The sequence below is a fragment of the Brachionichthys hirsutus genome, chromosome 16 (genome assembly GCF_040956055.1).
Source record: "Brachionichthys hirsutus isolate HB-005 chromosome 16, CSIRO-AGI_Bhir_v1, whole genome shotgun sequence".
NCBI lineage: Eukaryota > Metazoa > Chordata > Actinopteri > Lophiiformes > Brachionichthyidae > Brachionichthys > Brachionichthys hirsutus.
Window position 1 is genome coordinate 4,398,822 of NC_090912.1, and position 13,336 is coordinate 4,412,157.

A 13,336-nucleotide genomic window follows, 5' to 3' on the forward strand; every position below is an offset into this window, starting at 1 on the left:
GTTTCTCTTAGATTCTCAATCTATTTTCTTAACTTTTAATGCACTTTTAGTGTTTAAACTGCTTATATTCTATGATTTTTCTGGCGGGAGGCACGGTGGTGCAGTGGGTAGCATTGTTGCCCCGCAGCGAGAAGGTTGCAGGTTTGATTCCATGTGCAGCGTTTGTGTGTCGCCGTGGCTTTTCTCCAGGTTCTCAGTTTTTCTCCCACCTCCAAAAACATGCAATTTAGATGAATTGGTCACACAAAATAATGTATGGGTGGATTTTAATATCAGATTTGAATGTGTACCCTTAAATCATCTTTAGAATTCATTTAAAACGTTTGTGCTGTATGTATTTATTTGCCATTTTAATTCTTCAATTCCTTGTAAATTAATGAGCTGTTTGTTTTCTTAAGCATATAAATCAACATAATTTTAATACAAATTCTCATTTAATTTTTATTATTTAACAAAGAAAAAATATATATATATATATATTTGATTGATATGTAAATGTCCAAAATCCCTCACCTTCAATAGTAGAGCATACATTTTTAAATAACCGTCAGTTATTCATGAAGCATTAATGCTCCTTTGTTTTTGTTTTTCTACCTGCTCTAAATAGGTTCACTTCTCAAGCTTGGCCATTGTGTTTTCCCCCCTGGTGAGGATGACACTGACTTGTAAACATCAGACTCAATCATTTTTTTATTCATTGTTATAGTTTTATACAGATTTGCTTCTCCATCTCAGGTTCGTGTGATGGATACCAGAACATCACCGAATCATGGCGCAACTATTTATTTCTATCAACCTCCTTCCCTGGTTACCCAAACAGTGATGAGCGGCTTGCTGGGAAGTGGTGGCGCTTCACAGGGATTGGTGGTGACAGAATCACGGATGTCTGCCGTGGGGGCTCTGCTGGTGGCTCCATTTATACCTTATATTTTCCATTTGCATACCCAACAACCGAATCTGAAACTGCAACAACAGGAACTGCTTACTGTGTTGTTGGACACTGTGACATTTGTTCTCTTACAATGAGTGTGTCCCTGTGTCCCGGAGGATTCTACATATACAACCCATCACACCATCCACATGGCGAGATGGGTTACGTAACCTGTAAGGAATACGCCTTGTCATCCTTTTCTTTATTTTTTTTGTGTACAGACATCATGAATAATGTTTGTTCGGTTATTCCTGTGAATGAAATCTCTGTTTAGACCATTCTGAGTGTAACCCGGACTCCTGCGGACCACTTGCTCAGTGTTTAGATGGAGGTTGTGTTTGTGTATCTGGTTATGAAATCCCCCCAGAACACCGACCCACTCCAGATTCATATGGGTGCGTTGGTAAGCATATTTGCCTCATCAGAATTTAATAGTGATATTTTTTGTGACCAACCACTGTGTTTCCCTGTCTCAAACTATTGTTCCTAACATATCCTGCCAGACATAGATGAGTGCCAGACTGCAGAGATTTGTGGCTCTCAGTCATATTGTAATAACACCATTGGAGCGTACGTCTGCACCTGTTTACAGGGATACAATGCAACAAATCCAGCATTACCACCTGGAAATTCCAACCAATGCATAGGTATCTCTAAAAAGTCCACCCTGCTCTTTTTAATGCAATGACATCAAATTGTGAAATGTGTGTCTATATGGATGGACTGGAGTAAATTCTCAGTTGCTCTCTACAGACATTGACGAATGTCTTGACGATATCTGTGGTGATCATGGGACGTGCATCAACAATGACGGAAGTTACGAGTGTGAGTGCCAGGAAGGATACGCAGTTTTGTTTGATGCAAATTCAGAGTGTCAAGGTATGATAACAATATTCTTCACAATATTATCACAAGCTAGAATGCCCTTTCCAAAGATTTGTTTTTCTTCAATGCAAGCAATTCTATTCTAATCTCCACAATTTCATGCCACTGTCGTAACACTATTTCATGCAAATTGTTCCTCAGATATTGATGAGTGTTTCAACTCCACGGTCTGCGGCCCTGCCTCTGTTTGCAAAAACACACCTGGAGCATATAGCTGTGCATGCCAAACAGGGTTCACATCAGCTCAAGAAGACCAGGAACCCAGTGAGACCAACATCTGCACTGGTATGTAAGTTCATGTTTTGTGGAAGTAAGACTTTTTTATTTTATTTTATTTTTTAAACCTGCAGACTGGCGACTTGTCCAGGGTGTACGCCTCTCACCCGATGTCAGCTGGGTGAGAGGCTTCAAAACAGGCCATTTTACATAGTAGGGTCAAGTCTAGATTTTTTTTTTTTTTTTAGCAATCGCGGAGAGACACACAAAGTCCCCTTGTTTGCTATTTCATCCCTGTATCATCTTTTGGGCAGACATTGATGAGTGTGTTGAAGATGCTACGATCTGCGGTCCCAATGCCAACTGCACAAATTCAGTTGGATCGTACATCTGCAGCTGTTTCACTGGTTTCCAGCCAAACAACCCAGAAGTGAGAGCTGGCATTGCAAACCCATGCACAGGTGTGTGTGTGTGTGAGACTCAGCTAAATACGAGTGTGACTTTATTTATATATTGATCACTGTGTGTTTGCTCTCTTTTTCAGATGTAAATGAGTGCAGCGAGACAACGGACATATGTGGCAAACATACTGTGTGCACTAATGTCCCAGGAACATTCTATTGTTCTTGTCCTGATGGATTTTACCCATCAACTGGAATTGTGTGGACAGTAGGGGTCTCATCTTGTCAAGGTGAGCTTAGGATGCAATTGGCTGCAGTATTTACAGTTGACAGCAACAGCCTAATGGGATCATTGACTGGTATTTGTTTCTGCTTGTTTTTGTTTTTGTTGTCATTTTCTTCTACACTGATGCAACAGAACTTCAGCAAATCTTAGATGAGATCAAACCCCCTGAGGTAAATATGACTGGCGCCAAAGTGGCATTGTCAAACTTTCCATTAAAACAATGACAGGGTATTGTTTTTTTCATCAGACTCTGCTTACAATCCTCACATTCAGACCATTTATTTTATTTAAATGCCTTATTGAAAGTTGTTCTCTGTCAATAATTGCCCTTTGTTGTTTTCAGCAGGCAATAGTGTGTTTAATTATTTTTTATAAACTGCTACACATAAACTGCTGAGGCAGATGTTAAACTGTTTGCTATTGCATGTTGCACAAGCATTCATAAGATATATATCAAAGCTTACATTTAAATCAACATTACCATCAAAACGGAGGTTGAATTTGTGTACTTGCTACAGGGACAGACAAAAGAAAGAACCTTCCTGAATCAAATGGATCAGCAACTAAAAAACCATACAGCCGTCCTTTTACCAGAACCAGTGAGTAGAAAACAACCTTTAACTAGAGCGCAGACCTCCACCAAGCAGCTCATTCCCCTCCTAATTGGATTTACACCATCCACATGGTGATCTGGATGATCATCAAAAGGTTCTAAATTGTTCTTGGTATCTTCATACACCAACCATGAAAAGTGAATCGGAGTTGATGTGCATTTTTTACTGATTTCTTTTTAATCCATAAATGAAGTTTTCAATGTTAAAATGTAATATTTTTTCCTGACCTTATTCTGGATCAGATCCAGAAGTTATTTTGCATGATAGTTTATAACGGAGCCCTTTATGGCTGTGATTTTTTGTGAATGAATTGAAAGCATATTTTACAAGATATTATTTTTTCTTTATTTAAAAAAAAAAGCCTCAATTACAAGTAAATGGGAAAATCCGGATTTTGCGACAGTATCTGCAATCCAGATCCAAGCCAGATGAAATTCGTTGGTGAGATAGCGGTCTCCACCCTACATAACTGTGTCAAATTCCATAAACGTCGGCCAGCAATGAACCCAGATATTGAGGAGCAAGTTTGCACAGTAGTAGTTGCTGTTGCCTCAGGTCACAGGTTTGAATCTGACTTGCAGCCTTTCTATGAGGAGTTTGCATGTGCATGTACGACATGTATTTTTTGAAATATTCTTGCTGCATTAAGGATTAGTACAGACAGTTATGATAGTATTTATATGCGCTGATACTTAAAAGCTACACATAGACGTAGCCGAGAGCATGACTGTCACTGTTAAGTCTTTAACTCTGAACTACCGGTAGTCTCATGAAGACGAGCAGCGTCATAGTCAGGCAGTCACCTGCAACATAATCCCTAACCGCTCTATGTCTTTGTCTACAGATTGTAGCAAACAGCTTCTCGGCATCCATGGTACATGTTGTTCTTTAAATAATCTGCACATTGTACCGTATTGCAAGCCATTGGAGGAGGATTTAATCCATCTTTGTGTTTGGATCATTCTGTCTGATTCTCGCAGCAAGTTTCAGGAGTCGGACCAAACGTCAAGTCCTCGAAGGTGAGTACAGAAGGAGATGGGGAGACCGGCAGTGTGATCCTGGGCATCTCGGAGCGCTTAGTGTCTGCAATAGCGCAGCCAGGTCAGAACGGCACCAAGAAAACCGTGAAGAGTCAAACAGTGGGTAAGAAATGTTCGCCTTGGTTAATTGCTGATATTTACTGTCAACAGGGTGTATATCAATTCAAGTTGTAATATCTGTGTTAGATTTAAGTCTCAAAACTATTGGGCCCGGAAGTAACAGCACCAAGGACTCTTCTCTCACAGTCAATGGGAACACCATGGAAATCAACCTGGAAAATCTAGCACAAAACAACAACGGTAAGTCAAAGGCCGTACGTACAAAGGAGCTATCCAACGCAACCGATTGTGATTCTATAGTTTTGGATTTAAACTGCAGTAAAGGTGTATATATTTTTTGTCATAGTATTCTTAAAACAGAGTTACCTGAAAGCAGATTTTTGTTTTGAAAAATTACACGAATGTACCGATTGAGAAAGCCGTGGAAAATGAAATAAATGTCAAATACTGAAAACGGCAGTGTTAGCACTGGTATACAACTTTAAAGTGTTGGCCACCTTCCCTCTGGGATTAATAAAGTAATCTGAATCTAAATCTGGACTCTCCCAGGTTCTGCAGCAGCCGCCTTCATGACGCTGAATGGGATGGAGAGTCTTCTTAGCCATCGGTATTTTGAAACAGAAAACAAGACGGAGATGTATTCAGATGTCATTACTGCACTCTTACCCTCAGTGAACAACAGCAACCTCACAGAGCCTGTCAATTTTACCATCCGTCACAAGAAGGTAATTCCAATTAGTATATTGATCTACTTCTTAAGTCCCTCTTGAGTCAAGATAGTTTTTTCTTTGGTTCCTGTTGTTGAATGTTTCTGCATCTCTATGCAGAGTAAAGTCTGTGTTCAGATAGATGCACATTGTGAAAGTTAATTATATGACACATACATCTATGATATTTCTTATACACAGCTCTTTTCAGGAAACATATAACTTCTATATCTCATAATGTTTTTGTCTGTTTCATCAGACATTACCTGAATCTGGTTTTGTGACCTGTGTGTACTGGAATGACAAAATAGACAACAGAAATGTGAGAGGAGAACAGACCATGCATTGGTCAATAGAGGGTTGCTGGGTTGCATTCACCAATGAAAACTACACAGTGTGCAGCTGCTCTCATCTTTCCACGTTTGCCCTCATCCTGCAAATAATGGAGGTACTATGGATGCAACTGAGAATGTGCACGTTAGTACAAGTCACAACATTCAGTATGAGGTTGATCACATGGGTGCTTTGCCGCTTTCTTATGCTTCAGCCTCCACCAGAGAATGATTTCTTGGAATGGCTGAACCGACTGTGCGTGATTGTTGGACTCGTCTTCTTTGCCTTGGCCATCCTCACCTTCCTCCTGAGTAGCTGGAACCCCAAGATCAACAACACGGCCCGTCTTAACCTGTGCATCAGCCTCGGCTTATCTCACCTGTTGCTGCTGTGGAATGATAAATATCTTGAACAGGACGCAAGTTCAATATTTTTGTTAACTCATTTAATATTTTAAATGCGCCTAAAATCACTGCTCCGGTTTTATCCAGTTTCGCAAATGAAGGCCAACGTCTTTTAGCTTCTCATCATGTCTCTCCACAGCTTTCCTGTACCGTCATGGCGGGCCTTCTCCACTTCTTAATTGTTGCGAGTTTTGTGTGGATGCTGCTGGAGGCAATGCAGCTGTACCTGTTGGTCCGAAGTCTTTCCAAGGTGCAGGTCATCCAGAGAGACGGCCTCCCTAAGCCACTGCTCTACCTGATTGGCTACGGTGTTCCGTTTGTGATTGTGGGTATTTCTGCACTGGTGTATTCTGACGGGTATGGTGCTACTGAGGCGGAGGTGTGAGTAGGACAAACAGTAATCCATGTAGCCAGTCATATTCTACTATACGCATCGTACAGCCTGCTTAATTGTGTGTTTGATTCTGTTTGCAGGTGCTGGCTGTCCAGGCGACGCAGTTTCAACTGGGCTTTAACGGGCCCTGTGATTGCTGTCCTTGGAGTGAGTGTGTTTCATATTTGCATTGCCTCTGATGCTTTTAAATAATACATCAGCTCAGCCTGGCCTGCTCAACAACTTTAAATGGCTAAATGAATGAATAGATAGATAGATAGAGAGAGAGAGAGAGAGAGAGAGAGAGAGAATATTATGTAAACTACATCACATACCACTGTGTGATTCAAGGTTACAACTGACTGACTAGGAAGATTAAAAACAAATGACATGAACACAGGAAAAGGAAAGCCCAACACATGGCACAAGAACATGAGTTCAAATGAAACAGGGCCTAATCAATATTTACACATTTTCTGGACTGTGGTGATGGATCATGTTTTATTTACTAAATAGGACACTCCATACATAGAGGCACAATGGGATGTTGCCATTTGACCCTATTTATCATTGTTAATTTTTTGCATTTTCATCTCAGTTAGCCATTCTTTTTTCTTTTTTGAATTTATTTTAAAGCTTAATTGGATTCTGTTCTGTGCGACTCTATGGACTCTGAGACCGACCTTGGCTAACATGAAAAGTGATGTTTCTCAATCAAAAGACACCAGGTATGAACATCTGCTGCAGATCTCTGCATAGAAATGAATGAATGTGTTTGAATTATTTGATATGTTCAATATAAATATTTATTTCAGTGCATTTATGCCAATACGAAGTCTGATATAAATTTGTGTGCATTCATTCAACTGATAGATGAAGAGACTTTAAAGATTTACACATATTTGAAATGTTTTTTCACAGGTTGATTGTGTTCAAGATTGTGGCCCAGTTTTTCATACTGGGCTGTACCTGGATTCTGGGATTGTACCAGACAAACCTTTTCTTCCAGGTTATGTTTATAATCCTCAACTCCCAGCAGGGCACCTTCCTCTTCATCGTCCACTGTCTGCTCAACAAGGAGGTATAAGAAGATTATATTTGTACCACTAACAAATACAACAAAAAACTGAACCATCCATCATTGTGGGAAAATTAACACATTAGTAAAAGAGCTGTAATTTTGTTTTCCAGATTAGACAGGAATATTTGAAATGGCTGAGCTGCTCTTTCAAAAAACATCAACAAGGAGGATCTGTGGTAAGTGTTGACAACGAAACAGCAAAAGAACTTTCATAGTAATGATCATGAAATGTTTAAGAAAAGTGTTTATTTTAGTCTATCTCTATTTGGGTGACTGGGAATGTTCTACTGATCTTTAGTTCTCCTTTTAGTAGATGTCTTCCTGGAATTATTATTTTTATGATGTGTGAATTTCATCATTTACTTTTACGGCGTGTAAAACAAAATGTAAAACTAAATATGTTCAACAGAAGGATTCACCGTCGGTGTCTGAGGACCTGGACAAGGCTGAAGAAAGAACAGGATAATGGAGATGAAATGAAGAACTACAATGAAGACAGCGAAGAGAAATACAAGCCTCATCCACTTTTAGCCATTAGTCATTACATATAAATGTTATTATTTGGAGGTGAGATGCATCATTTGTGTACGTGTACATGTCAGATGAATTTGTCATATATGTACTACTATTCATCGTTTTATTTTGGAAGAGATTCACTCATCCATTGGAGTCAGTAAACAGGACAGCATCCTCACGGATGTCTGCTCCACAGTTACATTGTGAGCCAGTCCCTACTTTGTTGTTCATACGGTTCTTGAAGACATGCAGCATTTTTGTGATCTTCATTTGTATATTGTTTTGTTTTAAAGTCTACAATAAACTTCTACGTTCTGATGTATTTTGGACTTATTATGTGTGGTATATAAAATTCAAGCTGCTTATATTATCATATACATATCACATGGGGCGGCAGTGGCTCAGCTGGTTTGGGACTTGGGTTGGGAACCAGATGGTCATTGTTTCAAGACCTTTGGACATAAATACAGAGAGCGGTTGGTGGCTGGAGAGGCCCTGCCGAGCAAGGCGCCGTCCCGCCCTCGCTGCACTGACCATGGTGTCGCCCTCACCCTTTGTTCTCTCTCCACACACACACACACACACACATATATATATATATATACACAGCATACAGCATATATCCATGTCTGTGATTTGTTTAATAGGATGCAAACAAAATGTCAATATTGTGTGCAGCAGGATCATTAACGATGATAATAATAAAAGCTTTTTCTTACTTTCACATGCTCTGTCACATCTGATACTGATTCTGATTCTGATTCTGATTCTGACATCTTCATGGGGTGGCAACATCTTCCAGCGAGTATCCAGAGAGAACAAACATCCACTAAGGCAGCTCTTAATGTCTGCAGTTGTTTGGGAAGCACAAATGGATAAATAGTGGCACAACCACCAGAACATACAGACACCATTAAAATATTGCTTTATGAAACCTTTTTACCAGCACATCAGACATAAATAAATAAAGAAAGAGGGACTCTGTTTGTCCCTCTTTCTCTTTCAGGTCCTTCTGTCCGTGGTGCTGCAGAACCTGGACCTGTGGCCCTCACCGCTGATGTCCACGTCGCCGGCATTAGCATTTTGTTTTTGTCTGCTCCTGCTCTGTCTTGCTATTACTTCCCTATCCATCTCCTTGTTTTTGACTCGTCTCCGACCTGCCATTCTCTCTCTCTCTCTCTCTCTCTCTCTCAACCCAGCCGGCCAGACAGATGGCCGTCCACCATGAGCCTAGGTTCTGTCCAAGGTTTCTGCCCGTTAAAGGGAGGTTTTTCCTTGCCTCCGTTGCCAGAGTGCTTGCTCTTGTGGGTCAAGTTGGGTTCTGTGTTTCCCTGCAGCTCTTTCCCTGCTAATCCTGTAAAGTGCCTTGAGATGACTTTATGTTGTGATCTGGCGCTATATAAAAAAAACTGAATTGAATTGAATTGAAATGTTGCTTTTGACCGGATTGCTCCTAAAGATCCTGCAAGTGATTGTGGAGAAAGTCGGAGCTGGTTGAGTCCAGTCCCTAGTAGTCAAATAGCAGTGCTTTGGATTGTGGCGTCTCATTTGGACAACATGAGAATAAGAATCAACAATCTACCTTTCTATAGAAGGGCTCACCCCACTTCCACTGTGTCCAGTCCAAACACTTGGTGTCAGTGCATTTGCCTTCTTCTTTGCATTTGGTAAACACCTTTTAAAAACAATTTTTGGATGTTGCAAATTTTACAATCAAGACTTCAGACAGTCTGGCTTGATCTCCAGATCTGACATGTCACAATGACCTTCTGCACCTTTTCACTTCTTCTCGGTGAGTACATTTCAATGGATTTGTGAGGGTCTCCAAACTTGATATCATGCTGTGAATTTCTAGTTAGATTAAATGGCTGTTTAGAGGGTACATGAGTTATTGTAGATCAAGCGTCATATAAATGGGGTCTGACCCATCAATGACCTTTGTCAGAAGCAATAACATTACCTTTAAATCTGATCAGATGGGCAAATGTCTCCATGTGTTGATTGAGAAGTTTGTGAAGGGACATTTTGTCTTTATCTACATACTCATTTTCAAAGCACTGATGAGTCTTCTTTGTTTCTCTTTGTTTAGGCATACTTCTCATCCCTGAGACTTTCCCTTTTCCTGCTGGTACTGATTGTTGTCAATGACTTACTCTTACAATGCACAAAAGGGTGACATCATAAAATAATAATTATCGCCAATTGTTCTGTGTTCCTTGAAGGTTCTTGTGATGGATACAGCAACATAACTGACACGTGGCGCAATGGAGGATATAAAATACGTACTTTCTCCCGTTATCCCAACAGTGATCTGGGACTTCTTAATTCTTGGTGGCGTTTCACAGGCTTAGGTGGAGACAGAGTTCAACGAAACTGCGGAAACAATCGTGGTGGCGCTTTGTTTGGGCTTTCTGTTCAGACAGCGTATCCAACGAAAGAGTCATCAACTGCAACAACTGGGATGTTTGCAATAGGTGATGCGGGTGGATGCTGGAATATAATAGAATCCATTAGTTTGGCCTACTGTCCAGGAGGATTCTACGTGTACATGCCGTTAACCCACAGTGAAGATGACATGGGATATGTGACATGTGAGTACTTCATGTTGTCTACCGAATTTTTCTGTTTTGCTATCGACATACACTATCGTTCAAAGGTTTGGGGGTCACCCAGGTCAGTTTCATAGTTTCTGCTAACGTGATTGCACAAGGTTTTTTCTAATCATCCATTAGCTTTAGAAATAAAGGATTTCACTGCTCATTCTTAATTATAATCTATTGTAGATATTGATATTGCAATAATCTGATCTGTTTAGATCATCATGAGTGTAAACCAGACTCTTGTGGACCACTGGCTGAGTGTGATAGTGAAGGACTCTGCCACTGTGTTGCTGGATACGAGTTCCACGAATCACAAACACCAACAGATACATATGGATGCGTTGGCAAGATAATCTTTATTTTGTGTACATTATTGTCTCTATAGTTATATTATTAAGATGCAATTATTGTATAATGATTGTTGCGACCAAGCTTTTTTTAGTCGAGAGTGGAGCTAACTGTTTTAAATGCTGAGTGTGATCAAATGGAATGGAATCTTATTTTCTTTCTGTCTATCTGTTTAGATACAGATGAGTGCGAGAATACTGCAACCTTTTGTGGTCCTGATTCAGATTGTATCAATGCCATTGCATCATACTCCTGTTTTTGTTTGGATGGGTTCAGTGCAACAAATCAGACTGAACCTCCTTCACCGAGCAACACATGCAATGGTAACTCCATCTCTCTCTCTCTCTCTTTCTGTTATATTTGCATCACTGTTTTGCAGGTTTTAAATTTTGTTCACATTTTTGAATGCTTTCTATAGATATTGATGAATGCATTAACAATATCTGTGGAGCTAACGGAACCTGCATCAACAGCGACGGGAGTTATGACTGTACTTGCGATGAAGGATACGAATTTGTGCCAGATGCAAACCCTGGTTGCCAAGGTCTGTACTACATTATATTATATACTAGGATATATTACTCTATAACATGTGTTGCATGACAGCACACTAACCTCTACTATGCTAAACAGTACTACTGGGTAACTGTCAGGCATTTTAAGCTGATGAAAAAACTGAATTATGCAGAAATATAATTTTTCTTGGAATTTTTCTTAGCATATAATAATAATGGTCTCGACGAGGGCTACGCGTCTGTATGTGTGTGTTGTTTAGTGTCGGTGTGTGTGTGTGTGTGTGCTGTTGAGTGTCGTGTGTGTGCGTGTGTGTTGTTTAGTGTCGGGGTGTGTGTGTGTGTGCTGTTGAGTGTCGGTGTGTGTGTGCGTAAGTGTGTTGGTTGTCGTCAACAGCATGGCAAAGTTGGATGCCGAGGGTTGACGAGCTGCGCTCGAGGATGATGCCAAGGTTGCGGATGAGTGGGGACGGAGTGAGGGTGGGATAGTCAAAATCGAGGCCAAACTGTTGGGTGGATTTTGTGATCTTTTTTGAACCAATGAGGATAATGTCTGTTTTGTCACTGTTATGTATATGTATATGATAATATGGAGTTTGATACTATGATTCGGTGAATTAAAAAGGTGTGGGTTAGGGTTAGGGTTTTAGCTTCAGCTGGGGTCTCACCTCACTGTGTGGTGGAGTTATGGTTATTGACACATAATACAAAATATATGATTATGTTTTTGTCTGTCTGTATGTCTGTTATTTAACAACATAATTCAAAGATTTACAGACGGATCTTGATGAAAATTTCAGGAAATATTGGGAACTTTACCAGATGCTCACATTTTCAATACAATTGTGAAAGGTCTGTTTTCATGGTTAATGAATCTAAAAATATAGATATAAGGGCCATTATTTTTGGTGTAAATTACAATATAGGGAGACTGAGATACTCGGCGGAGGTCTGTGCTTTCCGAGCACTTTTCTAGATTTAACACTAAAATAGTTTTATATATGAGAAATGTGCAGTAAAAACCTGATATTGAAACAGCCTTAGATACATTAAAGTGCCAAGTTCTAGTTTAATAAGAACATTGTTAAATAAAATGAAATGTCCTTTACTCAGATATCGATGAGTGTTTGAGCTCAGATTCCTGTGTTCCTGATTCTGCTTGCACCAACACACCTGGAGCTCACACCTGTGCTTGTCTGCCGGGCTACGTGCCGACTACACAAGGGCTAGAACTCAGCGACCAGAACCTCTGTCTAGGTATTTGCAGAACACCACAGCAGCAACCCCGACAGTTGAAATGTGTGATTCTCCTTGATGTCTGCCAACACAAATATCTCTCAAATTTCACTCCCATTCTTTAGTGTTGGCATCTTCTGAATTCTTTGCTCTTTGTCTCAAACGATATGTGTGGGTTATTTTTGTGTGATGAGTTTTTTTTAAATAATTTCTGTATTTGCAGATGTCGAGGAGTGTGTAGAAGATGCTAATGTCTGTGGTCCTGATGCCATCTGCACAAATACACTTGGCTCCTATAACTGCACCTGCTTTTCTGGTTATGACCTCAGTGAACCAGACATGATTGCTAGTGTTGCTCACCCATGCACAGGTGTGTGCTCTTGTGTGGCATGTGCTGTTTGCATATGGATATATCGATTGATCAATTGGTATTCAATTCCTCTCTCATCCACAGACATAGATGAATGCAGTGACACACTGGGCTCATGTGGAAAACAGTCTGTGTGTACTAATAGTCCTGGGACCTACTATTGTTCTTGCCCACCAGGATTTCACCCCTCAACTGGAATATTGTGGGAGACAGCGGTCACGTTTTGTGTGTGCATGTTGAAAGTTAATTAAAATGTCTGAATATTATATAAAAGATGCTCATACATAATTTTTTTTTAAAATACTGACAGGTCTGGAAGATACTCTTGATGAAATAATACCTCCAGTGGTAAGGTCATATTAAGTTTTAAAAAATATATATATCTTTTGTTTAAAGTAGTGTATTAGGACTGCAGCAGAAGTA

The 13,336-nt window shown here is 40.0% G+C and overlaps 1 protein-coding gene across 1 annotated transcript; it reads left to right on the forward strand.

Moving 5' to 3' along the window:
• The first annotated feature begins 652 nt into the window (after positions 1-652).
• Positions 653-7,864, forward strand: LOC137905542 (adhesion G protein-coupled receptor E1-like). Its single transcript, XM_068749787.1, has 22 exons — positions 653-665; positions 736-1,104; positions 1,206-1,334; positions 1,435-1,578; positions 1,685-1,810; positions 1,958-2,101; positions 2,347-2,493; positions 2,577-2,723; positions 2,852-2,889; positions 3,238-3,318; positions 4,178-4,207; positions 4,314-4,476; positions 4,560-4,673; positions 4,983-5,158; positions 5,400-5,588; positions 5,688-5,891; positions 6,017-6,258; positions 6,352-6,418; positions 6,887-6,978; positions 7,172-7,331; positions 7,442-7,507; positions 7,741-7,864. The coding sequence occupies exons 1-22, from the start codon at positions 653-655 to the stop codon at positions 7,795-7,797; spliced, it is 2,898 nt and encodes a 965-aa protein (XP_068605888.1). The 3' UTR covers positions 7,798-7,864.
• The last annotated feature ends 5,472 nt before the right edge of the window (positions 7,865-13,336 follow it).